Below are 24,858 nucleotides of genomic sequence, written 5' to 3'. Positions count from 1 at the left end.
TTTGAAAAAAAGATTTTAATGGTTTTCTTCTCAAATAAGTAAACAAAATACCTCTTCATGAGGTTATTGGACTAGATTAAAACAAATTCTTTGGTCCTTAATACGCTGCTGATGCCAGTACTCTTGCATGCCAAGTTTCAGTTTAGTGTAAATGTGTATAGCCAAGTTATAGTCTCCTGAAAAGTTCCTTAGACAGACCAGGTATTTGAATCTGGTGTTACAAAAACAGCAATAATGTTATGCCATAAAAAATCACCTCTGCGCTGTGTGCTAACTTCTCCTTCTGAACATAGCAAAACAAAGGCCTACTCAGCATCATTTCATTTACTATTAATTGTAAAAGTAACTGTAGCAGGGCCCCTGGAAATCTGGGCCACCTCAGTATCATCTTCTTTGATGAGCAAGAGGCTGATGCAGTTGGATTTTAAATTTTTGTGTAGGTATTTTATCTTTGCAAAATCCACAATAACTGCAGAATTCACAAGATTCTGAACACACACTATTGTGTGCTTTAAGATTTGCAGTTAGTATGTGAAAAAATTCCTATTTCACTGTCTGCAATGTCAGATAGAAATTTGGAAATGAGCTATTCGCCAGTATCAATAATAAAATTAGCATAGTGATCATTGGTTACGTGTTTGACATTTGGCTCTATTTTCTGACAATCATCTAAACCCGTGCTTCTGGGATACAGTTCCAAATGACAAGCACATGCTTCTTCATGCCTATTAGCTAAGACACTGCAAGTACAGTACTCGCTCCTCTCTCTATTTCATTAAAAAAGAGCACACATCAACATAATTTCTTATCACTTGCCAGTTATACATTTACAGCAATGTCTTTAATGGATTTCCTAGAGTTTTCTGATCACCCTGGTTATGGGAATCTCTGTTTAGGGTTATACATCTGCTTGATCACTGATGCTACCTGATCATCCATGCTTAGTGACCTAGGGGAGGTGGGGGGGAACAGAAGACTATTTCAGAAGCTTTGATAAATGGGGAATAAGAAATAGTGTTCCAGTAATTCTTGGAAGCTTTTCTCCTTCTGACCAGCTGAACTTCAGTCTTGTGTGGGTCATGTTTGATGCAAATTTTGTTCATCTAGGTAATTGTGTCATATGGGCATGGCAGCAGCCTTACAATGGTGTTGGTAGTGCCTGTTGAAAATGTGATGTTCATCTGGGTCTCATCAACAGTTCTATGCAGCAAAGTTCACGGTGCCTCACCACCTCACTAGTTGATCTCATATAACTATTACGAAGGAGGTGAGGTAACGATAGGTTCTAGACTAAATGGCAGTCAGGGCTTTTGGGGATGAGAAGCAGATGCACAGGAATGTCAGTGCACCACGGTAATGGGACCTATCTGTTTCAGTTGTCTTGAAGGACAGGCTTGTAACCGGTAGCAACCAATATGTGGAAGACTGGACAGACTGGATGTTGTGAGCATTGATGTATATGGACTGTCCATTGTCAGCAGAGAAATTAAACTCCTAGTGCCACTAGAGCTGTATTTATGCTCTATTCCACTTTGAAGCCCATCTGTGAAGCTTCCAGAATACTGACCTCAAATCTCATATCGTTAAAGCTTGACAGAAATTTCTTTCTCTGTGATTTTTACTTAGAATCTGAAGTTGAAGATGGAGCAGTAGTTGGAGAGATTTTTTCACCAAGTATTTGCTTCCTGAGGATCAGGCAGATATTTTCATTTTTCAGGGAGGCTGCCGACTAATTTCTGTGAAGGAGGTACTGATAATTCCACTGAGTCGTAGACTCTGTTGTTCTTTAAAGGCCTTGTAGGAGTGGCATGGATCTGTTATGTGGGTGGAGGATTGACCATTTTTCAGGGCTTCTTGATCCTTTGTCATGTGTGATGTGACTGAATTCTAACCATGATCCTGGGGTGACTATGGCTATCTGGCCAATATAGTGCTCCTCGTCAATGAGATCATTTTTGCGTTCAAATTGTTTCTCAAACTTAAGAAATTAAAAGCCAGAATTCTCTTTTCTTTTTTTTCTCAGTGAATCATCAACTGTCTCAGACAGAATAAAAGAGACAGTTTAATTTCGTTTTCAGAATAAAGTAAGCTCTTTCATATCCAGCATTCTATCATCCAGAACTCTGAAATAACTAGTGTCTGAACCATAAATAATTTTAGTTGTATTTTCCATTAAGTACCCTATAGTGAAAGTAAATACAAATAAATACAGCAAATGCAGTACAAGTTTTCAGTGTACAGCACTACTGTTGTTGATAAATAATGTACTCTACATGCATTTTTGTTTGTTTCTTAATATCTCATCCTGATTTCCTTTAGTGTTATGTATTACTAAGTAAACCTCTCTGTTATCCAGCATATTTGAATTTTCCGCAGTCTCCTGGTCCTGGGGCTGCCAGATATGAAAGAGTTTACTGTACACAGCATAGGGGATGCGGTTTTGCCCTTTTTTGTTTATTTTCATTGCATAAGTAAAGACAAAAATACTTGTCTTCCTCCTTCAAAAATTAAAAAAACTCTTTTTCAAAGATTAGGCATAGACTCTCCTATATTCTCCAAAGATCCTTTGGAGGACTGAAGAACTCAAGTTATTAGGAGGAGACCAACAGAGACAAGAGACTGAAACATGATTCACTGAGCTTGTAAGATGTTAAAAATGTTTGATTTACAGTTTGTTTCTTAATGCTTAGGTATACAAAATCCAACTGAAAAAAAAAAAGTAAAAAAACCTTTTTTTTGTGAAACTGGAACAATTCCCATCCCTTCCACAAAGACAGTTTCCACTTTGGGAATCTCCATCTAATTTATTTTTAAATTAAAAAATTAAAGTGCATGCTTATTGAGGGAATATTGGGAACAGAGACAGAAGAGGGTGAAGAGGCTATATTATTGTTTGTAAAGGTTTTTTTGAAGTGTGACAACGAAGGCACATTTCTTCTGCAGTTCTTTTTTCCCTTACCAAGCTCTTCTTCCCTTCCAGTTTTTTCCCTTCTGTCCAAACTTTCTATTCTTCAACAATCAGCACTTAGATGCTATAATGGCTGTGCTCTATCAATCCCTCTAGTCTCTCATATGACCAGTTTTCTTTGTACGTAGAGATTAAAATTCACATGACCACTAAAAATATGAATATGTATGAATATGTATATATGATTAAGTTTGAATTAATATGCATATTTGATTCAGTATGAATGTATGTGGTGGGAAGATTTTTTGCAAATATGGCCAAACATCTGCTCCTCGACATTCAGAAAATTATCATTATAAAGTCAAAATATAATATATTGTAACAAACATGATTGCAGACTGAGGATTGAAGTTTGAGTTTTGGGGCCCAGAGGGCTCGATTTCACATTAGTGAATCAGAGATAAAACAGCAGGTAATGGTGCAAGGGATGGCTTTCTGCTAGAGCTGTCTGGGCTGTCTCACTAGCAGAGGACAAGAAGCATTTAAGTGTTTGAAGGGAGCTGTGTGGCAGCTGTGACACTTATATATAAGCTGGTCCTACTTAACCAGGGTGAAGTTATCTCACTAACAAATCAATATGCCTGGTTCTATGATAGAATCCTAAAGCATAATGTGTAGCAACTTGCATTGAGCTAGAAGGTAGGAGCACAGGTTGCATGAGGGAAGAATTTGGAAAAGGCACAGGGAAGGTAGTTTCTGTGTTTATGGCTTAAATGCTAGCAGCTGCATCGCTGTAACTAGCTCTCTTAAAAAAGAACTAGTATAATTTTACAACTACGGGGTCCTCTCACATTATGCTCCAACATGTGGCACATGAGAACACGGTGGCAGCAGTCTGAAGGAGGAAGAAAGTGTAATTTACAGAAATTTGTAGGGATGATCAAATATCTCTCCATATTCTCTGCACAGCTATCAGAGACCTGTGAATTCTTGAGGTAATTGACACACAAGGAGGCAGTGTTGGAATCGCAAGGCAGCTGAGGATAGGCATTTGAAAGAGTAAAGATAATCATCAGCCAGGTGCACTGGTAGTAAAGTGCAACAGTCGTTTGGAGCAGCTCCCGCCACAAATTGATGCCTTAGAAGGAGGCCTACAGGCAGGCCTTATGCAAAGCCAGGAACCCATAGCATTTGCTCATAGTCCTCATAAATGCAGAAAGGGGATATGCTCAGCTAGAGATGGAGCTACTGTCTGTGTTCTTTGGATTAGAATGATTCCATCATTTTACCTGGGCGGAAGGTGGATGTAGAGACTAATCACAAGCCATTAAAAAACATCATGAAGAAGCTAGAGATGAGTGCATGCAAGTGACTAACATATATGACTGAGATTGAAGCACTCTGAGGTGAGGATAAGGTAGTGACCAGGGTAGTTACTATGATGGCAGGGCTATGATACATTGAGCAGGGCTTCCCTTCCACAGCACAACACAGATGGTTCTGTGAAACAGGAAGTCAAATCTATGAACATGATACAGTGCTGTTGCACCTCCTCTGGGGTGGCCGAGGCAATCCAGCAAAGACATGAACAGGATGGGATGCTACATGTGTTAGAACAATGCATGCTCCAGCACTGGTCAGATCTCAAGGAGCAATTGACAAGTCAGCAAATCCTAGTACGAGAGAAAGAGTAACAAAGATTATTAAAGGGGAAAATGTAACAACCTGTATGGAATTTGGAGAGAAGCAAATAGACTGCAGGAGCTTGGAGGATGCACCAGGAATCCAGTCTGTGCTCACATAACTGGAACACCAGCTGCAGTTACAGCACCTCTGTAAATAGTTCTCTTAATAAAGAATTGATTTAGTTTTAGCAACGTACAGTCTTCTCATGTTATTCTCCAGCATGAAATATGATGCAGCCAAAAACAGGATTGGATATTTCTGTAAGGTGATACAGAAATAAGTGTTTAAATAGCTCCATCTCTACCAGTAGCCTAGGTTATTATGAAGAGTCAAATGGATTTCTACAGAATGGAAAATTTTGCCTACAATTCTAACCAAAGCAAAATAGAACTTTTTTGATGGTGTAGAAGTGTTGTAGCTAACTTCTTTCCCTCCAAAAGAAAAAGCAGTCAAGTAGCACTTTAAAGACTAGCAAAATAGTTTATTAGGTGAGCTTCCGTGGGACAGACCCACTTCTTCAGACCATAGCCAGACCAGAACAGACTCAATCTCTGTTACTATTCTTTCCCTCCAGTTTGTCATGTCTCTGGATGTCATTATTTTGGTCATAATTGGTAGTTGAAATGCTGAAGTACCATTAGTAGTGTGTTTACAATATTTCTGGTCCAAGAACCACCAAAAAACTCAGAAAAAAACTGTTCTAGGTAGATTTGGGAACCAGTTTTACAGACAAAAGAGGTTTGTTTATATAAGGTACCTAAACCATGGGTTGCTGATCTAAACCAAAGCACACGTCCAACTTTTTTCAAGTTTTCTCATCCCTACAAGTTTCCAAGTTGGAGGTTTGTCCGGGTATACTGAAAGATGGACAGGAGACACTTGATATGGATTTTAATCAGACCACAACTTTATTATATAGATGTCTGGGACTACCCGGCAGGTGAAATGTTCAGTACAGGAAAATACATGTATATTCAAATTGTTACCAGGAATTTTCCCAACCTCCCACCCCTTCATTTATATCCAAGTCCCACAGCCAACCCATGGCTTGGACCTTATTAACCACACTTTTGTAGCAGGGCTAAGCTGGGTTATGAAAATACAGGGGGAGGAGGTTGGCCCTTGGCCAAACCAGTCATATGAGTCTTAAAATCTCCTCCCCTCCTCTATTCCTTTATTTGGTACCTTCTTCTATGTCCTTTGATTGAGTACCTGGCTACTTTCCCTATGGAGTACCTGCACTGGACATGTGGCCAATCATACAAAATCAGTTGCAGCATATGGCTTATCCCCTTTTCATCTTACCTGAAAAGGTTCCTCTGACACTTGCTGTGGAGAAGGTAAAAGATCTTGTTCCACCAAAGCCAATCTGGTGGTGTGGAAAAAATTCCTCCCCAGCCAAGAAGGATCTAGTATAATGCCCAAAGCAGGTCCTAATGCAACCTGATATTTACCTCCGCAAGGGGAGGGTGAGTGGATGCTGTCTTTGCTTTCTGCTTAGAACAAAGAGGCTCCCCCAGGCAGGGTTTGTACCTTTATATCTTTTAGACCTCACATTCCTGGGGTGGGGGTGAGTCAGCACTGCAAAGTTCCTCCTGTCTACTTCTTTGTAGCCATCCCTGGTCTCATTCCTTCCCCTGCCCACCACTGCATGTAGAAAGCATCAGAGCTGTCCTCCTTCAGCAAGCCCAGACAACCCTTCGCCCACTTTAATTTTGTTGCAGCCATTCTCAGATTGTGGCAAGATGCTCCTAACATTGCCAGTCACAGATGAACACAGTAGCATATTAATGGTACTGAAATACTAGTACATTTCACTGAAGGGTGTGTTTTAGGTTTTGATTTATTCTGTCAAAAGAGGGCAATATGTTTTCTGGGCCAAATCCTGCTGTGCAAAGCAAAACTGCACCAGTGGGGAAGGGGACACAGGGAACATCTGTTTAAACGTGCAGCAGCCACAGCAGTAGAAAGGGATGTTCAGCCAATTACTGAAGTGTGCTGAGTACCCAAGTCAGGATTCCCTAACCACTGCATTCCAATGGACCCCGAAATTTCAATCCATTCATTAGTAGGTGTGGTCTGTCACCTGCATATACTTAGCATGTTCAGCATGCATAGCTTGGGGATGGGGAGGTGTTACACCTTTAAAAGTGATGTAAAATGTGTCTCAATGTAACCCACACACCTTTTGGTGAGGTTTTCTGTCCCATCTAGTAGCACTGAGCCCATTTGTACAGTCTGTTCTACAGCCTTAGCTACTAGCAAGCTGGCTTTTAGCTTATAGGGTAGAGGTTCATACACTGAGCTTCAGAGGTCCTAGGTTCATTTCCACCTACAGATGACCAGCATCTGTGGGTGTAATGTCAGCATATCTCCCACCTCTCTGGCCTACCTAAGCATTCCTTTCTGAGGTCATCTGGGCTTTAGATGACCAACTCCCTACTCTGCTTCTCTCTAACAATAAGGGCAACATTTTGATGAATGTGCATGTCCAATATTTTCCATCACCAAGTGAAATCATGCTGCTGCTTTTCTGGAACTTTTTAATACATTAAGTAAGTCTTATTATTGCCAAGAATAACAAAATTCAATTATTGGCCTCGATACTGCTGGAATAAACAGGCATCTTAAACATGAACGCACAATAAACTAAAAAAAGGTAGGTGTTTTTAAATAATTATATTGTCTCTTTGGTAGTTAAAATATGCTCAACACTGACTTCCTAATTATTCCTAATTCAGTTTGCATATAGGGCTTAGTAGTGCTATTTATATGTGGGGATTCATCACATACTCAGTAGCAGGCTTGCCGATAGGAGGGAGGGGGGATAGTTGCCTCAGGGTCTGGCAATTAAAAAGGGCTCAGGGCTTCCGGATGCCACCCCGGTGGCATCTGAATCCTTGGACCCTTTAAACTTCTGCTGGAGCACCAAGCAGCACACTCCAGGGAACACTAATGGCTGCTAGGGGAGGGGTGTTGAGGCAGCATGGCACAGTCTGGGCAGTGCTGAGGGCTGGCTGCTTGCAGCCCTACCCTTCCACCTGAGGCCCCACACCTTCTGGGAACGTAGGGCCAATGCCCCCGCTCCTTCCCGCCCCCCCCCCCCCCCCCACACTTTGTCCAGGAACTCAGTAAGTCTGTCGCTCTCCAGCTCAGCAGCCAGTTTTGCAAGAAACATCGGAGCATAAGTTTGCGAGGTTAGAACTCAGTCCAATATCTAGAGCCAGCTTTGCAGTGTGGGTATTTTCCTATGTCAGAAACTATACCAGGGCTCAGCGTCAAACCTGAACAGAATCATGCTCTCTATTATTTGATTTTCTTTTCGCCTCTTCCCAATAGGCCCTCTTTCTTTCCTGCTGTGTAGATTCTGTGCTTGGGACAAAACATGCAATAGAAAAAGTCTCCCTGATATTAACTACATCCCATCCAAAATCACCCAAAATATTTTGTTTTTTTTTTTAATTTAACTGTGGTAATGCTAGCAATGATTCTAGCATGTGATTGAATGCATTGCTCTGAGAAGCAGCAAACTATGGGGGCTTTTCCAGAAGATTCACCCATACTAACAATTGGGGCCATAAGTGATTTAGATGGGGGTATAAAACGTTATGCTAAGAAAGGAGCCAACATTAAATGGAGGAATAATGAATGAGCTCAAAAGCAAGGAGAAAAGAAATTTTAAACTGTAAATTCATAAAAAATAAAATAAAAAATAGGATGGAAGTAATTAAAATAAATACAAGCTGAGTTATTTGAACAATTATTTCTAGTCATGAAATAATAGCTCCTCAGTGTATGACTGTCTTCAGGACATAGAAGTAACACAGTATGTTTTCCCAAGTGAAAAGCTTCTAGAAATACAAATGCTGAGTGGGAGTTTGAGGGAAGGGAAGTCGTCTTAAAGCATTTTTGTGCCTCTCCTATGCTGGATTTATCCAATAAGTGGAATGGTCCTCGGGGTAAGCTGCAAAAGTCTTGTTCTTTTATAAGGTTGTTCTGTTATAAGGCAGCTGCCAGTCACCCCAGGGTCTTTCACATAACCAGGGATCATCATAGTAAAGGATGGTCACAGCTACCCCTTCTTCACTCTGTCCATGTTTCTTCTGGCAGATAGGGCTCTTACTCCAGAAAGCAGGTAAGAGCTACTCCAGTAGGTTTACAACAGTGGAAAATTCTCCTAAGCCTGAATAAGCCTCTAGTGGGTTTACAATAGCTGTGTGTTGGTGATCTTATGCTGGATGACTTCAGAACAACCACACACCAGGGCTGTATTTGTTTTATGAGATCCCCAAACTTGGTCCTTTAAGCTTGGTATTTTGCCTTGAACACTGGCCAATACTTGACACTCAGAGGTAGGTGAACTGCAAGTTTCTAATTTATCATCTTTGGGGCTTTGTTCTGTAGTTTTCCACGAATGTCTACTTTTCTTTCTTTTAAATATAATGAGTTCCTTTGGCCACCAGGTGGCCTACCACACTATACTGTGGATTGTACATTCTGGCTCAGGTTTTGAGAAGTGCATATAACAATATTTGTTAAAACTTCTTTTGTTAGATGGCATTGTATTGTGGGTGTGATGGTGTGGAATTTGTTAACTCGGCATTTTGTTCTACCAATCAAATGTAAATGTATTCACACTAATGGGACTTTACAGCCCTTACTGTGAATGGTTGCAAAATTAAAAACATATGTAATGTCCTTAAAGATTTTTACATGGCTTAAATATTCAAACCTTTTCCTTAAGTGCTTAATGGCTTTACCAGAGGACAGTTAACTTCTATCACAGCTATTTCTTCAACACATTACTAACAAGGTAAAGAATAAAATCAATATAATGGCAATTCTTCAAATGTCAGTATCTAATGCCAATCACCAATGAGCTGGAAGAATTAACATTTAATAGAATTAATGTAGTATAAATTGTCAATGTATAAAGGCAATCTGAGCCCTTCTGAATTAAGTATTCATTGCTTATATTTATTTAAATTTAAATTACATAGCAATGTACTGTAATAGTGGGAGAGTCTAAAATGTATAAGATATAGATTGTAACTTGGAACAAAACACTCTAGTATATTCAAAAATATGAAGAACTCTGTTGTTTTCTGCTAGTACAATTAATAAATCCAAAATGATTGTTGGACTAGAAAGTAAACATCACTCAACCATCAGCACAGTGCTATAACTATTCAGGAAGGATGTACCTTCTTACTCATAGGAGTTCTTATTTTTCCTGAATTTTTTAACAAAATGTCCATTTGAAAGATGTAAGTAATAAATTATAGGATGGAGAGGGTCCAGTTTCCCCCCCACACTCACCTGTCCTTCAAATTGTAGCTTTCTTTTCCCTTCGCTATAGAATAGCTGAATGCCCAGCACAGACTAACAGACACACCACTAAATAGAAATATCCATTGAACGTTGATTGATTAGTGACATCAGACAACTTGCTTCCAAGCTACAGTTTGTTGTTGAGTACCTATATCTTACAGGTTTGTCTTTGAGCTGTACCACTTGTTCTGTTGACATGCATGGTTACAGACGCCAGCTGTCCACGAAAGCAAGACCAAAATGGTCTTCAAGGGATGCCAGTAAAAGACAAGTTAATATTTTACATTCTAAGTCTTTCCAAGAAAATTCGATTACATGTAATCACTGTAATTCCATATTCCCTTTTGTAACTTCTTCCCTAGGGATCTGTGCGATTGAAGGAGATTCAAACTTCCCTGAACTCACTTAAGAATATTTGACAGCAAGCCCTTCTGAACTGATGTTTCCAATCAAAAGGCTGATTTCAAAAGAATGTTGTCATCGTCATGCATTTCTGACATTCTTAAAGATAAAAATGTCCCCTCCAAATTTTAAGCTATACATTTTCCATTTCTTTATGTCGCTTTCAAAAATTAAAATGTGAACCTGTCAAAATACAGAATTATCATTCATCACCTGCAGAAAGGAAGATTTAAATACAACAATGTGGGGCGAACATGGACACAACCAACATGTGGTAGGGGGACTGGAAACACTAGGCACCCAGCGTCACTCGTCTGCCAGGCTCACTTTATGATGAACACTAAAAGGTCACGAAGTAAACTTAAAGTGGCCAGGGATCTGAATTGGAGGATTGCCTTTTATAAGAGGAATCTTTACGCACTGCCACCTAGGTCCAGCACTTCTTGACAGAAAAAACAGAAGGTAGAAAAAGTGCCAGAAGAATGGTGGAAGGACATGGCAGGTGAAGGCACGCGAATGGGTATGATGGATCAAAGCTCTGTTATACCTGTTTCTCCATTGTTGTAAGTTAAAGTTGCTGCTCCTCATACATCTTCTCAGCCAGTGGCTGGGTTCCCCATGATCCCTGCTCAGCACTGCCCCCAACTTTTATTTAGGTGCATTAGAAAATCAAGCTGCAGGCTTGTGAAAAATTTGGACATTTGAGGTTCATAGGTTTTTTTGTGTGAACATTCTGGGTCACCTGAGAAGACAAGTGCAGACCCTCAAAGTAAAATTTATCTGAGATCATCAGACGTCAGGTTTCGTGTCAGATTCCTATAATAATGTTGTGTTCTGTAGTGTTTCCAACCACAAAAGTGTAGGCCATAGGCAAAAGTATAAGATAAAAACAGCTGGAAACTGAAGCTAGATGAATTCAAACTGGGATAAGTCATACATTTTTAACAGTGTGGGCAGATACCAAAATCAGAACTTCCTCTCTTTTTCTTCCTTTGCCCATTTTATGTGGAAGGCATCCCTACCTAATTTTGTCTGTTGCTTAAGTTTTGCCTGACTTTCCTATCTTGTGGAGCTATTACTGCTTTATGAGAGACCCTACTAAGCAGTGTTTTCTGAATCTCAGTTTCTAAGATAAGGAAGGTTACGTGAATTGTGCAGTTTATTGTGGATAGTATATTTTAGAAAACTATATTTTGGTCACTCTCCTACTCCTACATGCTCCTATTCCTCCCTTAAAGTCCAATATTGCAAATCTCATTTTCACAGTGATTTAGGCACACATGCCTAAATCACTTTGACTTCCAATGGGATTTTGGCTCCTCAGGTCCTTTTGAAAATGAGATTTAGGCTCCTAAATCAGTTAGATCAGCAGCTTTTGCAAACAGTGGGTCAGAACCCAAGGCGGTGGTTGACCCTGTTTTAAAGGGGTTAACAGGGCTGGCATTAGACTTGCTGGAGACCAGGACTGAAGCAAAAACTGAACCCCTCCCTCCTCATAGGCCTGAAGCCCTTAAGCTTCGGCATTCCCCAGGGTGGGAAGGGCTTGAGCTTCAGCTTTGCGCCCCCCCCCCCCCCCCCCAGTCCACTGGAAGCACCAGGGCTCAGGCTTCAGTCCCACTTTCTGGTGTGTTGTAGTAACTTTTGGTATCAGAAGGAGATTGTGAGAAACTCTGAGTTAGACAATTCAGTGCTGAGGGCAGCAATACCTAAATACTTGAGGGAAAGTGGATGAGGTAGCATCTTTTATTGGACCAACATTTCTTTTTAAAAGAAATGGGATTTCAAGTTTCACAAAATTATTCCTTCGGTCCATTCAAACTTATTGCCTGACCTACATTTTCTGTCGCTCATCCTGGAACCAACACAGCTGCAACAACTCTTCAAAAATCTGGATTTATGTGACCCTCTTAATTTTCAATGGGGAGGGACTGCATCCAAATGAAAGTGTTCAGAATTCCTATAGAGTGTGTCTATTTGAATATAGCTACCTACTGTTGCGGTAGGAGAATCAGTGGTCCTGAGTGGCTATGTATCTGGGGTCAATGAGTTTGTTTGGAATGAGATGTTCCACCATCTATTTCACTTTGTAGCATCAAAGAAAAACTATAATTGCTGAAATAATTACCAGAATTTTTAATACACAAATGAATTGTTTTTTTCCCATATGAAAACAATTCAATGGCATTTGTGAGGCGGACAATTTATAGGCAACTCCCCTTTATTGAAACGATTTTCTGATTTGAGAAAACACATGGAAGGACTTTTAATTTAGTGATAGAAATGGCTCTAATGAAATGTGCATGTATGAATTTTGTTTCATGCAAGTTTCCTCTTCCTTGAAATGTGAATAAAAGCCAAACATCTGGATTATGTTTAAAAAAGCCTGAATTTCCAGTTTTTGGAGAGATTCAATCTATTTTGACACTGTACACTTAGCCTTAACATTTCTGCATGTTGTTATCATTACTTGCAATTGTAACAAAAAAAAAAAAAAAAAAAAAAAGTCCAGGTTAAAACAAATTTAGATTCTCCTGATGCTAAAAATATTTTTAAATAGTTCCTGCTGTACCGTACACGCAACCAGAGTTTAAGCTGCATCAGCATTTCCAATATAAACATGACCTTTTTAAAGATGTTTGTACTGTGACCATAAAAATAAAATGTCAACCCAGAAGATTTTTTCCCTTTTATATAAAGATGATTGAAAACAATTCAACAATGATTTTCATAGAAAAGGTGAAGAAAGCCAAATTTGGACCTTTTAACAATGCTTAAGCTACATTTTTAACATACCTGTTGGTGCATAAACCCACAATATGCACTTTACTGGGGCAGATGGTGGTGTTGGAATGTTTTGTGAATTTTTGTTAATGACATATCTGATTTGTATTGGAAAAGTGATGAAGAGGTATGGATATTATTACATTTCAGGTCCTCAGTGTGTACTATATGCCAAAGATATTATATATTAATTACGTAGCATATTAAGCATGAATTGATGTGGTTTTAAAACATCATTGAAAAAGTACATCATAATGATATTACAGTGAGAGAAGCGACTGTATTGTTCCAGTGATCCACATATATTCGCTGAATTTGCATTTGCAAACATTGTGGATCCACTGAAGTGTGCCAGCACTTGATATAACAGAAGAAACAAACTGGAGCACCATACTGAAACTATCAGCCTTTATTTAGTTTGGAGGTAGCAGGAAGATAACTCTCAATCACATTGTGTCTCTAAGATCTGTGCATTTAGGGGACATGTAATGTGGAATTCCATGTTCCCGTAGAGGAACACTGTCATGATACTCCCATGATACTATTACTCCAGACTCTACAAAGGACAGCCCATAGGGGCAGTATCCACAGGGACTGAGGGGATAGGACTGAGTAGGCTTTAAGAGTCTTTCTTTTGGCAGTGACAGAGATAGGATGTGTGTCATCACTGATTGGCCTACAAAGATTCCAGGAATGGGAAGATAGCCCAATGCACTATTTCTTTCCACACAGTTCACCAGAAAAGCTGTGAACACAAGCTGTCCATAACACCATGGTTTCTTCAAAGCTATGCTGACGTTATGTGGTGGTAAGAGAGAGCCAATAGGGCTGCCACTAAATTAAATGTTGAATACCTGAGCCCAGACCCAATACATGGGACACTTGTCTGCCACTAAGTCTGGTCCTAGGAACCACCATGAACACAGAACTCTTTCACATGGATTCCCCTTGTCTCCCGTGGCTAATTCAAGACCCATACATATATCTGGGAAGCCTACCAGTATGGAGCATCAGGTCATTCTGCAGTATGGAAGTTCTTCCTACCCCGCTAGGGAACAGTATGGGAGGAGCTGTGGGAGGGAAAGGACACAGGGTTTTTCTTCCCCTTAACTGACAGCTGGGGATTCTATCACAGGAGAGGGTAAACCATCCCTTAGCTTTTAATCCATCCTTATGCACGGAAAAGACCTAGTGACTTCAGTTAGGATTTTACTTAAGGAAGGACTTCAGGAAATTCTGCCTATGAAAAATACCAGGGTAATTAATTGCACAAGAACATCTGTATCAAAATAGAATATCGGTTGTGACACAGTTTGACATCAGTACATGGATTCAATATTAAACTTTTGATGCTTAGAGAAGGGCTCGTCTATTTATCACATGTTCTGCAAAACCTCAGCTAAGCTAGGTGAACAGGCTGAAGTGAGACTCTCAGTTCATAATTCTCTTTGTGAGTTTCTGTCAACCTCTCTCCCCATGTTATACTGCCATTATTTTATTTGTAAGTACAGGAATCTGTTAAACTTGTTAAAGGTGCACAATATAAGTCTTTCTTTGACTAGTGGTTTTGATCACCCTGTGTGGAACAGTTGCATCTTGAATTTTGTCCTCCCAGACTTAAACATTGCTTCCCAGTAAAGTAGGTCTCCTGTCACTGATGGGCGGAACATTAACCATGCAATGAGTTGGGCATACCCTGACTGAAATTATTTCAATGAAAATATATATCTGTGAATCCAAACCCTGAGAACCTCACTGATTTAGAAATATATTTTCTAAAATTGTTAACCAAATACTCCTATCTGCAGTTCAGCATGCCGCTAAACAATTTATAATTGAAAACTGCTGTAGAAACAGCTGCCTACCTGTTAATAGTGTTATAATACAGTCGATGCATTTCCAGTCACAGCACAGATCCATAACAGATTAAACATGAGTGTTCAGATGGATCCTTATACCTCATCTGCACAATCATAGAAGGCTGAACTACTGTGGAAAAACACAGTAGGCAAAACTCCAGTGGCCAGTTTACAACAGTGTTAGCTCTGGTAAGAGAGGGAGCATTTTACAAATGCCTCCCTATAGATCCAACCAAAGGGCCTGTCTAAACAGTCACATTTACCAATTTGGTGATTGTGTTCTGACTGGAAATGCACCATATGACAAAACAGTTTGATCTCTCCATACTGAGAAGTGAGTAAGTGTTATTACCATATTATGGAACTGTCTCCTAACACAATCCTCTGACATTGTTTATTTGACTCTGTAGATGGACCATATATGTGTGCATCTAATGGAATCTCATATGCCTGATGGCTGATTACCCTAGCTGTAGAAAATCAAAGTATGGTATTTTGACTGTATGTTCTTAGGAATTTAATTATGTTTAAAATCAGATGAATAGTGTAGTAAATAACTGGTATTGCTACAAAATTGCATTCTGGAAGGTAATGGGATTGAATTTCAACACAAGTTGACACTCAATTAAAATTTCCATATATCTAGTGAGTTAGCCAGTTCTTGGCTGGTGTAGTAGGTTGGATGTCTTCCTGCTGAGCTGAACACTGAGCAAGATAGGCAACATGTATAATAAGGCTAAACCAAGATTTAATGTATCCACTGAAATGTTTTTGTTTGTACCAGACCAGACTAAAATCAGGAACACAGTTTAAAAAAAAAGCCATGTTTAAAACAAAATTTCTCTGTATTTATAATAAGAAAGCTGGGGGAGGAGGAGAGAATTAAAACCTCCTTACTGAATTACTGACATCAACCAATAGATCCATGGGGCTTGTTCAGCTAAAAGCCACAACAGACTTTGTAATGCAATGATGTAATCTTGGCTTTGTGTCATTTATATTCAACCTAAAAGGGAAAAAAAAACAATTTTCTTGAATAGACAGGCTGACAACAATATTGTTCAGTGTTGGTTTTTATTTGGATTGTTTCCAAATGGTTCACATGCCTCTGCAATAATACACCCTGCCTGCTTAAGTTTTTACGCTGAATTCCTAAGTTTCCTCTTTTTTTCTTATATTTTATTTTTCTTTTTTCCTTCAGTTATGTTTGTGAAACTAACCAGCTTGGCCACAAAATTAGGATGTATCTTGCAGAGTGCATTCATTTTACTTTTTGCATATTTTTCCTGAGGTCATGTCAAGGTTAGTTTGAATTCCACCCTACATTAAGACTTCTTTCACAGCTATTTAGCTCTGCAGCCTACTCCCCGCTGGGGTCTGCCCCTTGGGCACGTCAAAGCTTCAGACCTGACAAATCACACACAGATGAAGCTGTACAGTTTTTTAAACAGTTTCATCAGTAACGTTTTTTCTTTCCCTATACATTTTTTCCATTGGAGTTTATTCTCTGAATTGCAATATCAGGAAAACTTATTTCTGTATGGAAAATTCTCTTTCCATCAATGCTGTAAAATAGCAATGACATTGTACAGTAAATTCCATTACCATTCTTCCAGTTACTGAAAGTACTGCATATACTTTCATTATTGACAGGCTATAGCTCCTTGTCTAGTAACTGTAATTGTATTATGAAAATCTATTTGTACAGGAGATCTTAGCATTCTGATGATTGAGAAATATTCACAATCAATGGGCTAGATTGTGAATCCATTTATTATGCCACTGAGCAGTTAAGTAGCCCTACTAACTGCAGTGGGGTCTACTTACATGAGTAAGTGTTTATGTGAGTAAATGTCAAGAAGTGAGCAAGTCTCTGTGGAACTTGAGAATGTGTGTGTGTGTGCGTGTGTGTGTGCATAGATGCAAGCTCTCATAAAACCGGTTACCCTCAGAAACATAACTGAGACTTTCAATAAACACAGAGTATGTGTATGTATGTACACAAACCAGTTTTGCAATTCATTTTGTGATATACATTTGAAAATGTATATTTTTTAAATTGTTAACAAAATACTCCTATCTGTGGTTTAGCATATTGTGAAACTAGTGGTGCAACACCATTTCCTGTTTAATTGATGAAGTTAAAATGCTTGGCTGCTAATGAGAGTATTAGCAAACAATATACCCTTAACAGGCTTAAGCAGCTCAGGATTTTAAAAGCAGCTTACTGTCCTCCTCATTTTTATAAGACAAAATGTACTGCCTTCTACAAATTACTTGATCATCTGATGAAGTGCCATAATTATAGCTGTATTGCAATTTTGACAAAGCCACAATAACGGATGGTAGTTCAGTCCCCACTCTAGACACACAACTCTTTGCATTACAATACCCAGTTTTACTGGTCTAATTCTTATTCAGAACAAAGTACACCTGGCAATGTTAACTGTATACTAAAAAGAAAACTTAAATCCTAGGAAATAATAATATTGGAGCACGACTTCTTTCTTACAGTTAGTTCACTGGGAATGGTATCTAATGAAGAGTTGTCTAAAGGCTTGCTTGTTTGGAACTAATTAAAGACAGACCTCCTAAATAGGAAAAGGATCATGGGAATTACATCAGGTGTCTGGAGACTTGTTATTCTTTTGGCACTCTGAGTAGATTGTTGAAGTTGTTAGGGATTCCAATAATAGGACAACCTAATAAAACCTTCTATTTTTCTGGTTATTGGTCAGCTATTATATTTTTCTTTGCAATAAGATTTGTGTCAACAAACTAGAGGCTTGAGGGAAACATTTAAATGTGTGTACATTTACACATTATGGTGAAGGGAGTCTTGTACTTTCACTCAGTGCATTTCGGCCTTCAATTAATGTGAAAACACTACAGTGCCTATGCAACTTCTCTTGCCTAGTAGTGCACCATTTATCATTGCAGTTTTACATTGACCTTGACACCCACTTCATTAGAATAAAGATTGTCTACCATTTAGGTTACATTGTTCCTCTGCACAGAGACCCCATGCAAATTTCTGTTCAGATAGAAGAGCTGTGAGCCTGTCAGAGGTCATCTGCATTAAATGATTGCAGCTATTTTCCAACTGCTTCTTTTCATTCTACTCAATTCAGGCTAGGAGGATCAATCAAGCCCTCTGCCTGAAACAGTGGGACTGCTGGGAATATAACTGTTTTTGGTAGTAGTGGATATGCCCTAAACAGTATTAAATATTTAATATAAACTCATTAAAGCACATGCAAAGTCTTCAAAAAAGATATTAAATTTATAGTAAAATTTAAATGGTTGGCATTATCTTCCTTCAGAAAAACAGAACAATGTGTACCAAATGCATATTTTTTTTCATCATGGGCAAAATTTAGTTCACAAAATCACTAAATCTTTTCTTTCAATGGCTTTATTTTGCTTGCTGCTGGAAAGATGAATATGAAAAGCAGAAGTAAAATACAGATATGCTATTTTTCTAAAACACAAAAAGCAGAGTGTTTGTTTTGGTTTTCTTTCTGTTCTGGGAGGAGGGGAATTGTGTGGTACTGAGGTATTAAGCTTTTTTTTTGTGTATTTATAAATAAGTGTATGTGTGCACATGAGCCTGTGTGTCTTTTAAAAGAAGAGTGAATGGAAGTAAGTTACCTGTCTCGTTCTTGAGTTTTCTGAGTGATATAATTGGAATTAAATTATTAATGGGAGAGACTTTAAAAAAAGATTGTTTTATGATCTTCTATTAGAGAATTTGCAATTCATTTTAATATTTGTAGTTTGATTTATATTAAAGATAATGCAATCTATGTCCAATTAACAATACATGGCCAATGTAATACGATTTCCAGATCATGCAAATGGAATAAGCTAGAAGAGAAAAAAACTGATTCTTAACCTCAGATGTAATTTGCTTTGAGAGTTCTGGCAATTTTAAATGACATTGCACTTTTTAATTTTTCGAAAGGCTCAGCAGCAAATCTATCCCAATCAAGAAAGCCTATTATTAATTTACAAGGACAATTGTAGGAGTCTTTTTAATTTCCCAGTGCAATTATTTGCCATAAATTGCTAATAGTAAAATACAAGCGGTTTGCAGAAAATAACGACTGCTGTTTGTCTAGACAGCAAACTCAACCTCAAGTCTTGAATGTTGTCCAGAGGTTCTAGTTGTAATGGTTGCATATGAAATAAAACCAAGCTTCTGGACAGTTTGTAAAATGTCCAACATGGATATTATGACAAAAGGTGGAAGCATTAAGAGCTGTTGTGTAGGGTAGGCTGGCCTCTAGCAGATTCCTTTACTTTGCTTGTATACAGCTGAGCTTTGGACTCTGGACTTTAGAATAAAAAGAGTCTTTGTTCAACACTGAATGGCATTAGGCATGGGGCTTCCTAAGGGGCCACCATGAAGCCTAGCATGAAGAGTGCAAACATTATCCCGAAAGCACAATGTGAGTGTGTGCAGAGAGATGATAGGTAGACAGATATCTGTGTATGTGCACGAATATACATATGCAAGCATATTTCATATATGTTTTAGTGAATGTGTCCACAAAGACTTTTTAACATATCCTGACATAGACTGCATTTGACTTTTCTACATGCATGAAAAAAATGAATGAAATACGTGTCATCAGTTATATGTATGTGTGTATCTGTAGCAACTAAATCACTGTACTTTTATAAACATGTAAAATATGACTCAGGGAGAACTAAAATTGCAGATCACTTAATCTTTATTTCAGTCATATGCTATGTTGTGGCACTAAAAAGTTAAAGTTGTTTTCTGGAGAATGTGAATGATGTAATTTAGAAGATCTTCAAATTGTGTAACCTTTTCCAATAACTGAGAAATTTCACTGGCTTTAATCTGTACTTCGTAGCCATAGCTTCACTGTGTGTTCAGTATGTCTAGTCTCTTTTCACTTTTACCAACAGAAGCACCATACAAAAGTCTTACAATGGATGTCTTAATCTCTCTGTGTGCTTTTAGAGCATTATTTTGAATTCCATCATGCAGCCTTTTTTCTCTCCTCTTCTGAAGTTTTATTACAACAACAGAATTCCCAGGGAGCTTTAGGGGCAAGGTTCGCATAATATTGCCCGAAAGTTTTGCTTTAGGGTGGAATCTGTACCCCAGCCCTGATCATCTTTTTCTGATGTTTCTCTTTCTGAAAGATGCTGTGTGCAGCCTTACAGCGTTGTTAACAGTGTACAGATTTTTATTATTATTATTATTACTATTTACCAGACAGTGCAAATCTACAAACCTTTCATGATGATTTCTTTCTCTGACCTCTCGGTGACTAGGCATCTTGTTCCTTAACACTGAGGAAGGCTGAAAAATGCTTGAGTTGCTCAATGTGTGCCTTCTATACCAGTTTCAAAATGGCTTATTCTTCTGGTTTCCATGGTGACAATTAACACTGTTACAAGGCATTGTTCCAGTCTCCATTTGGGCAGTATTTTCGGGTATGATTTTCCACACACAAACACAATTATTATTATAAATATATCTATATTTATGGATATATGTAAAGCATCCCTTGGCATAACTCTCAAAAGCGGGGGTGGGGTAGTGGAACATTTCTTCCTGACAGAAATTATGTTTTTACTTCCTTTGTTTTGCAATTCAACTACTCTTGGTTTTTAAAAAAGTAGACATCTCATATGAATTGGCCAAACTTCTTAAATGGATAAACTCTTTAGTAATTTTTTTAAAAATTCCTATTTTGAACAAAAAAGTGTTCAAATTGAGAGGATTAAAAAGAGTTAAAATGCTTCAACATAGATACTGTTGCTTCTAACTTCTATTGGGTGGATTCATTAATACAAAACCAGTCTTGCATGCATACATACACACAGCTAATCATGCTGTATGTACTTGACAATATTTCAATTTTTTTAAAAAAAATTTGTGGGGCGAGTGCTGTGGAAAATTAAATATTAGTCATTTTTTTTATTGTAGCCACTGAGAAATCCTGTGACTTTAACTTTGTTAATCTCATTTTTGGCTATTGAACAGTAATCTATATCACAGCACTCACAGACTGTCACAATGGAGCAGCCTTTGCTCACTTAATGCCGAGGACAGAATGAATATGAAGATTAAATTATCTTCTCGCCACAGGATAAAGTAGTCCTTCTAGACTAGGGTTGTGCAGCACTGATAGAGCTGGTAGCTAATTTTGCCATGCAACTGCTTAGAGTGTAGGTGTTTAATGGAGTAAAAGAAAAAAAAGCATTAGCAATAGCATCTAGTGTTATCAGTCCCTTAACTGTACCTGCTGTACATTAAGCTCTTTCCTTAAATTAAAATAAACACATCACTTTAATTTTCGTAAGTGAAACAATACTGACTTTCGCTCACCTACCAATACAGCTAACAATTAAATGAATTCTTTCATCTTTTACTGTTACTGTATAATGCATTCTCTATCAATCATCTTTCATCATGCTTTATATACAGTGGGTTACATGGTGACAAAGACAGAATGCATATATAAAGTTGAGCATATTTATTTTTAATGTAATAACCTTTTATAACATCTATCATGGAGACTACGCTACATTGCAGAATTATTTTATCTAGTCCAAAATTAAGTGAAATGTCTTAGTTTTGATGTTAACAAGAACCTTATTGTTATGAAACATATGCAACCTGTCTCGTTTCTTCATGGATTTTATACTGCCCAAGAGCATCACCAAAATCCAGTTCAGGCAACAACAGCAACCATATCAGTCAATCACAGATGAAAAGTGTTAACTAACCAAAGCCTGCATCAGCATCACACAGCTAGAGGACTCCCTTAGTCTATTAATTCACTTGGAAAAAAAGAAAAAGAGTAATATGTACTGGATTTCAGTGCCTAGCTGGACTGGATTGCAGTGCCTACTTGTAATCAACTATGGATTCCTCTCGATATTATGTGCACTTATGGAAATAATTATGCAAATCCTTTCCAGCTATATCATTGTTAGATGGAAATCAGATTACATGAAGCAGATTGTAATCTCCTCTAGTCACCATTTGAGCTGGAAAGGCAATAATATGGGGCCAAGGAGCATACTTGTTGAACATTTTAGTCCAATCAAACTGGGTTATCTGGGGGTTGATACAATTCTTTGATTCAAAACCTGGTTGCCTTCTGTTATCACACAGTTTGAGAAAGAGCAGTGTGGTTTAAATCTATCAAAAGACAAGTTCTTTATAAATTTTAAACAATTCCTTGGTACTTACTATGAATATTCATGCAATTTTAGATAGGCAGACACCTGATCAGTGTTCATTAATATTGTAAAATACTTTAAATCACCTCATTTAAAAGATTTTGCTCTGTGATCCACAAATGACTAATATTTTGTGAAGTTTACATAATACAAATGATGTGCATGCGTTGTGTGAATGGAAGATTAAAGTATGAAACTAACAATATGCAAACGTATGCATGGAAATGCTGAGGGCCTATTAGCTGAAACAGTGATTTCACACGTTTTCTTTAAGCTGTCTCCAATTGAGTTTTTTTGTTTTGTTTTGCTACAGTACATGTTCTTGGATCTGGCAAAAGCACCCATGTTTTAAACATTCTTTATTCTAGTTTAATTTTGTTATACTTAGCCTAGATAATGACATTTTGGGCGAGAGCTACTGTTGTAGCTTTCTTGGCTGAGTTTAAAGCAAATAAACCTTAATGGTGAGAATGCAGTTTGCTAATACCTATGCATAATGTATGCAGATTATCTAAATACTTTTTTGGGAAAATGGGCTGTATTTCCTTCACTGAATAAAAGGTGCGTTTTTGACAACAGAAGATTGTGCAACAAATGTGCTTTTACATAAGAGTGTATGGTGTGAAGTTGTATTTTCTGATTTAGTCTACTTTAGTAAAACATGTCTTTTTAAAGAGATTTACTAACCAATATGTTATTCGGATGCCTGAATGCTTGTTTCTGACAAATATAAGAAGTAAACAACTGAAATATTTAGAGATTTGCTTTAAAGTGTAAAAATCTTATAAAACTTCTCTGTACCCTTACTTTTCATCCTCTTTTTTAAAAAAGGTAAATACTCACCCTGGAAATAAAGGGTAGTTCTAGGCTGAAGAGACTTTAGAAATGTGAGAGCATTGTGGCTGTTCTTATTTGCACCACTGTTTTTAGTGTTGTTACAGGAGAGCTACAACAAAAATCTAGGTGTCAATTTTATTGAAGATAGACATGAATAATTTTAGAATGGTTAAAATATGGTGTCATCATATACCTTAATTTCATAGCTCCCCAAGGCCCTAAGCAGAAATATGAGGCAAAAATCAACAAGACAAACCAGAGAAAAAATTTGTCCCAGAAGCTTACAACAACATGGAGTTTACTTGTTTTCATTTCCCCAGTTTCAGTGTCATATGTCAGTGTTTCTTATAGGAATAATATACTTTAATAAAATTTGGAAAACATCTAATTGCAAAGGTGGATCAGGTTCTGGATGGGTTACTGTTGGAAAATATGTCTAATTTTATTGTTTGTAATCTGTTGCCAACTTTTCTCCCTTAAACCCTCCCGTACAAACCACCTGATCTGTGTGTATCGGAAATCCTATGGAAAAATCTTTTCCAAAAATATTAATAAGTTTGTGTGTTTTGATATATAGAAATGGAAGCTCTGTGATCATGATGACAATGTAGCATTTTGATTTTTAGGGGGTGACTTTTACTAGAAAAAATCATTTCCTGCAGCTAATGTTATCTTTTTCTTCTCATTTTAGCGATATAATGTAGAAATGTCAATCAGGCACCCAAAAAAGATGGAACTGCTTAGCAAGGTTGAAGCTTTGAAGAAAAGTGGTGTTTTACTACCAAATGATCTCCTTGAAAAAGTGGATTCAATTAATGAAAAATGGGAACTGCTTGGGGTATTTGCATTTTTATTACTGTTTGTGGGTTATGTGTACATTTTGTCTGTTGAAGTACACTGTCTGTCTGATTTCTAATTTGAGACACAAATATCTCGCTCTTTCAATTCGCTACATACATTTCAAACAAGCTACTCGTACCATTATAAAAAACCCTAGTATTTTCTTTTTCTGTTGATTTTTTTTATTCCATGCTTGTCACCTGTCTGACTTTAATAATTTTAGTTCTTTAATACATAAAGAATGTAAGTAAAATATGCCATGTATTATGGGCATGCACCAAGTCAACTATAATACAGTATATCTGATATACACGGACTGTCATGCTTGAGTGAATGTTAATAGAATTTATTCTGAAGGTACATGTTAGAGACATCTACTGTTTAACTATTTACTATACCCTTAAGATGAAAAGTGGGGTTGTCACTACATATTTCAGGTGATATTGATGGCTCAAAAACAAATATGCAAATTTGGTACAAATCTGAATACCTGAATCTAAGAATGCAGTCGGGATATGTTTCATGCTGCTGTATTCAGCTCACTTTTGACAAAAGCCAAAAAAAAAAGTTTCATGTAGTTCATTTCACGCTATTATGGGCTGGGTCTCAGCCAAAGTGTGAGATACAAGAACTTGAAGGGAAAAAAGCGGGGGGGAGGTTGGAGGGGAGGTAGGTTATAGTAATTCTCTTACCCAGAGACTAGTGATGGCACTGTGCAGGAGACACTATTGTCCTATTGTTGTAAGACAGCTGTGAGAAAGAGTTGAAGTTAAACTATTTTTTTCATCCACTTCTCTACTTATTGCCTTCTCATCAAATCAGGGGTAAGATCAATTTATAAATTATTTTCAGTGATTAATTTGAGATGTGTAATAATAGCAATACAGTTATACAGCATTTTGCAGGCTTTTATGTGACTTTAAAAACAATATTTGTAACCTATTGCAAATAAAACTACATACACAACGTGTCAGGGTCAGCTGA

The 24,858-nt window shown here is 37.8% G+C and overlaps 1 protein-coding gene across 1 annotated transcript in view; it reads left to right on the top strand.

Annotated features, from left to right (window-relative positions):
- AKAP6 (A-kinase anchoring protein 6) overlaps positions 1-24,858 on the top strand; it is a 260,386-nt gene that overhangs the window by 169,068 nt on the left and 66,460 nt on the right. The window contains exon 9 of the mRNA XM_074997551.1: positions 23,726-23,872. Coding sequence (XP_074853652.1) covers positions 23,726-23,872 — 147 coding nt within the window. The remainder of the gene's footprint in view (positions 1-23,725; positions 23,873-24,858) is intronic.

Source organism: Carettochelys insculpta, chromosome 6 (assembly GCF_033958435.1).
Source record: "Carettochelys insculpta isolate YL-2023 chromosome 6, ASM3395843v1, whole genome shotgun sequence".
Classification (NCBI taxonomy): Eukaryota; Metazoa; Chordata; order Testudines; family Carettochelyidae; genus Carettochelys; species Carettochelys insculpta.
This window is presented reverse-complemented; position numbering and strand designations above follow the sequence as displayed.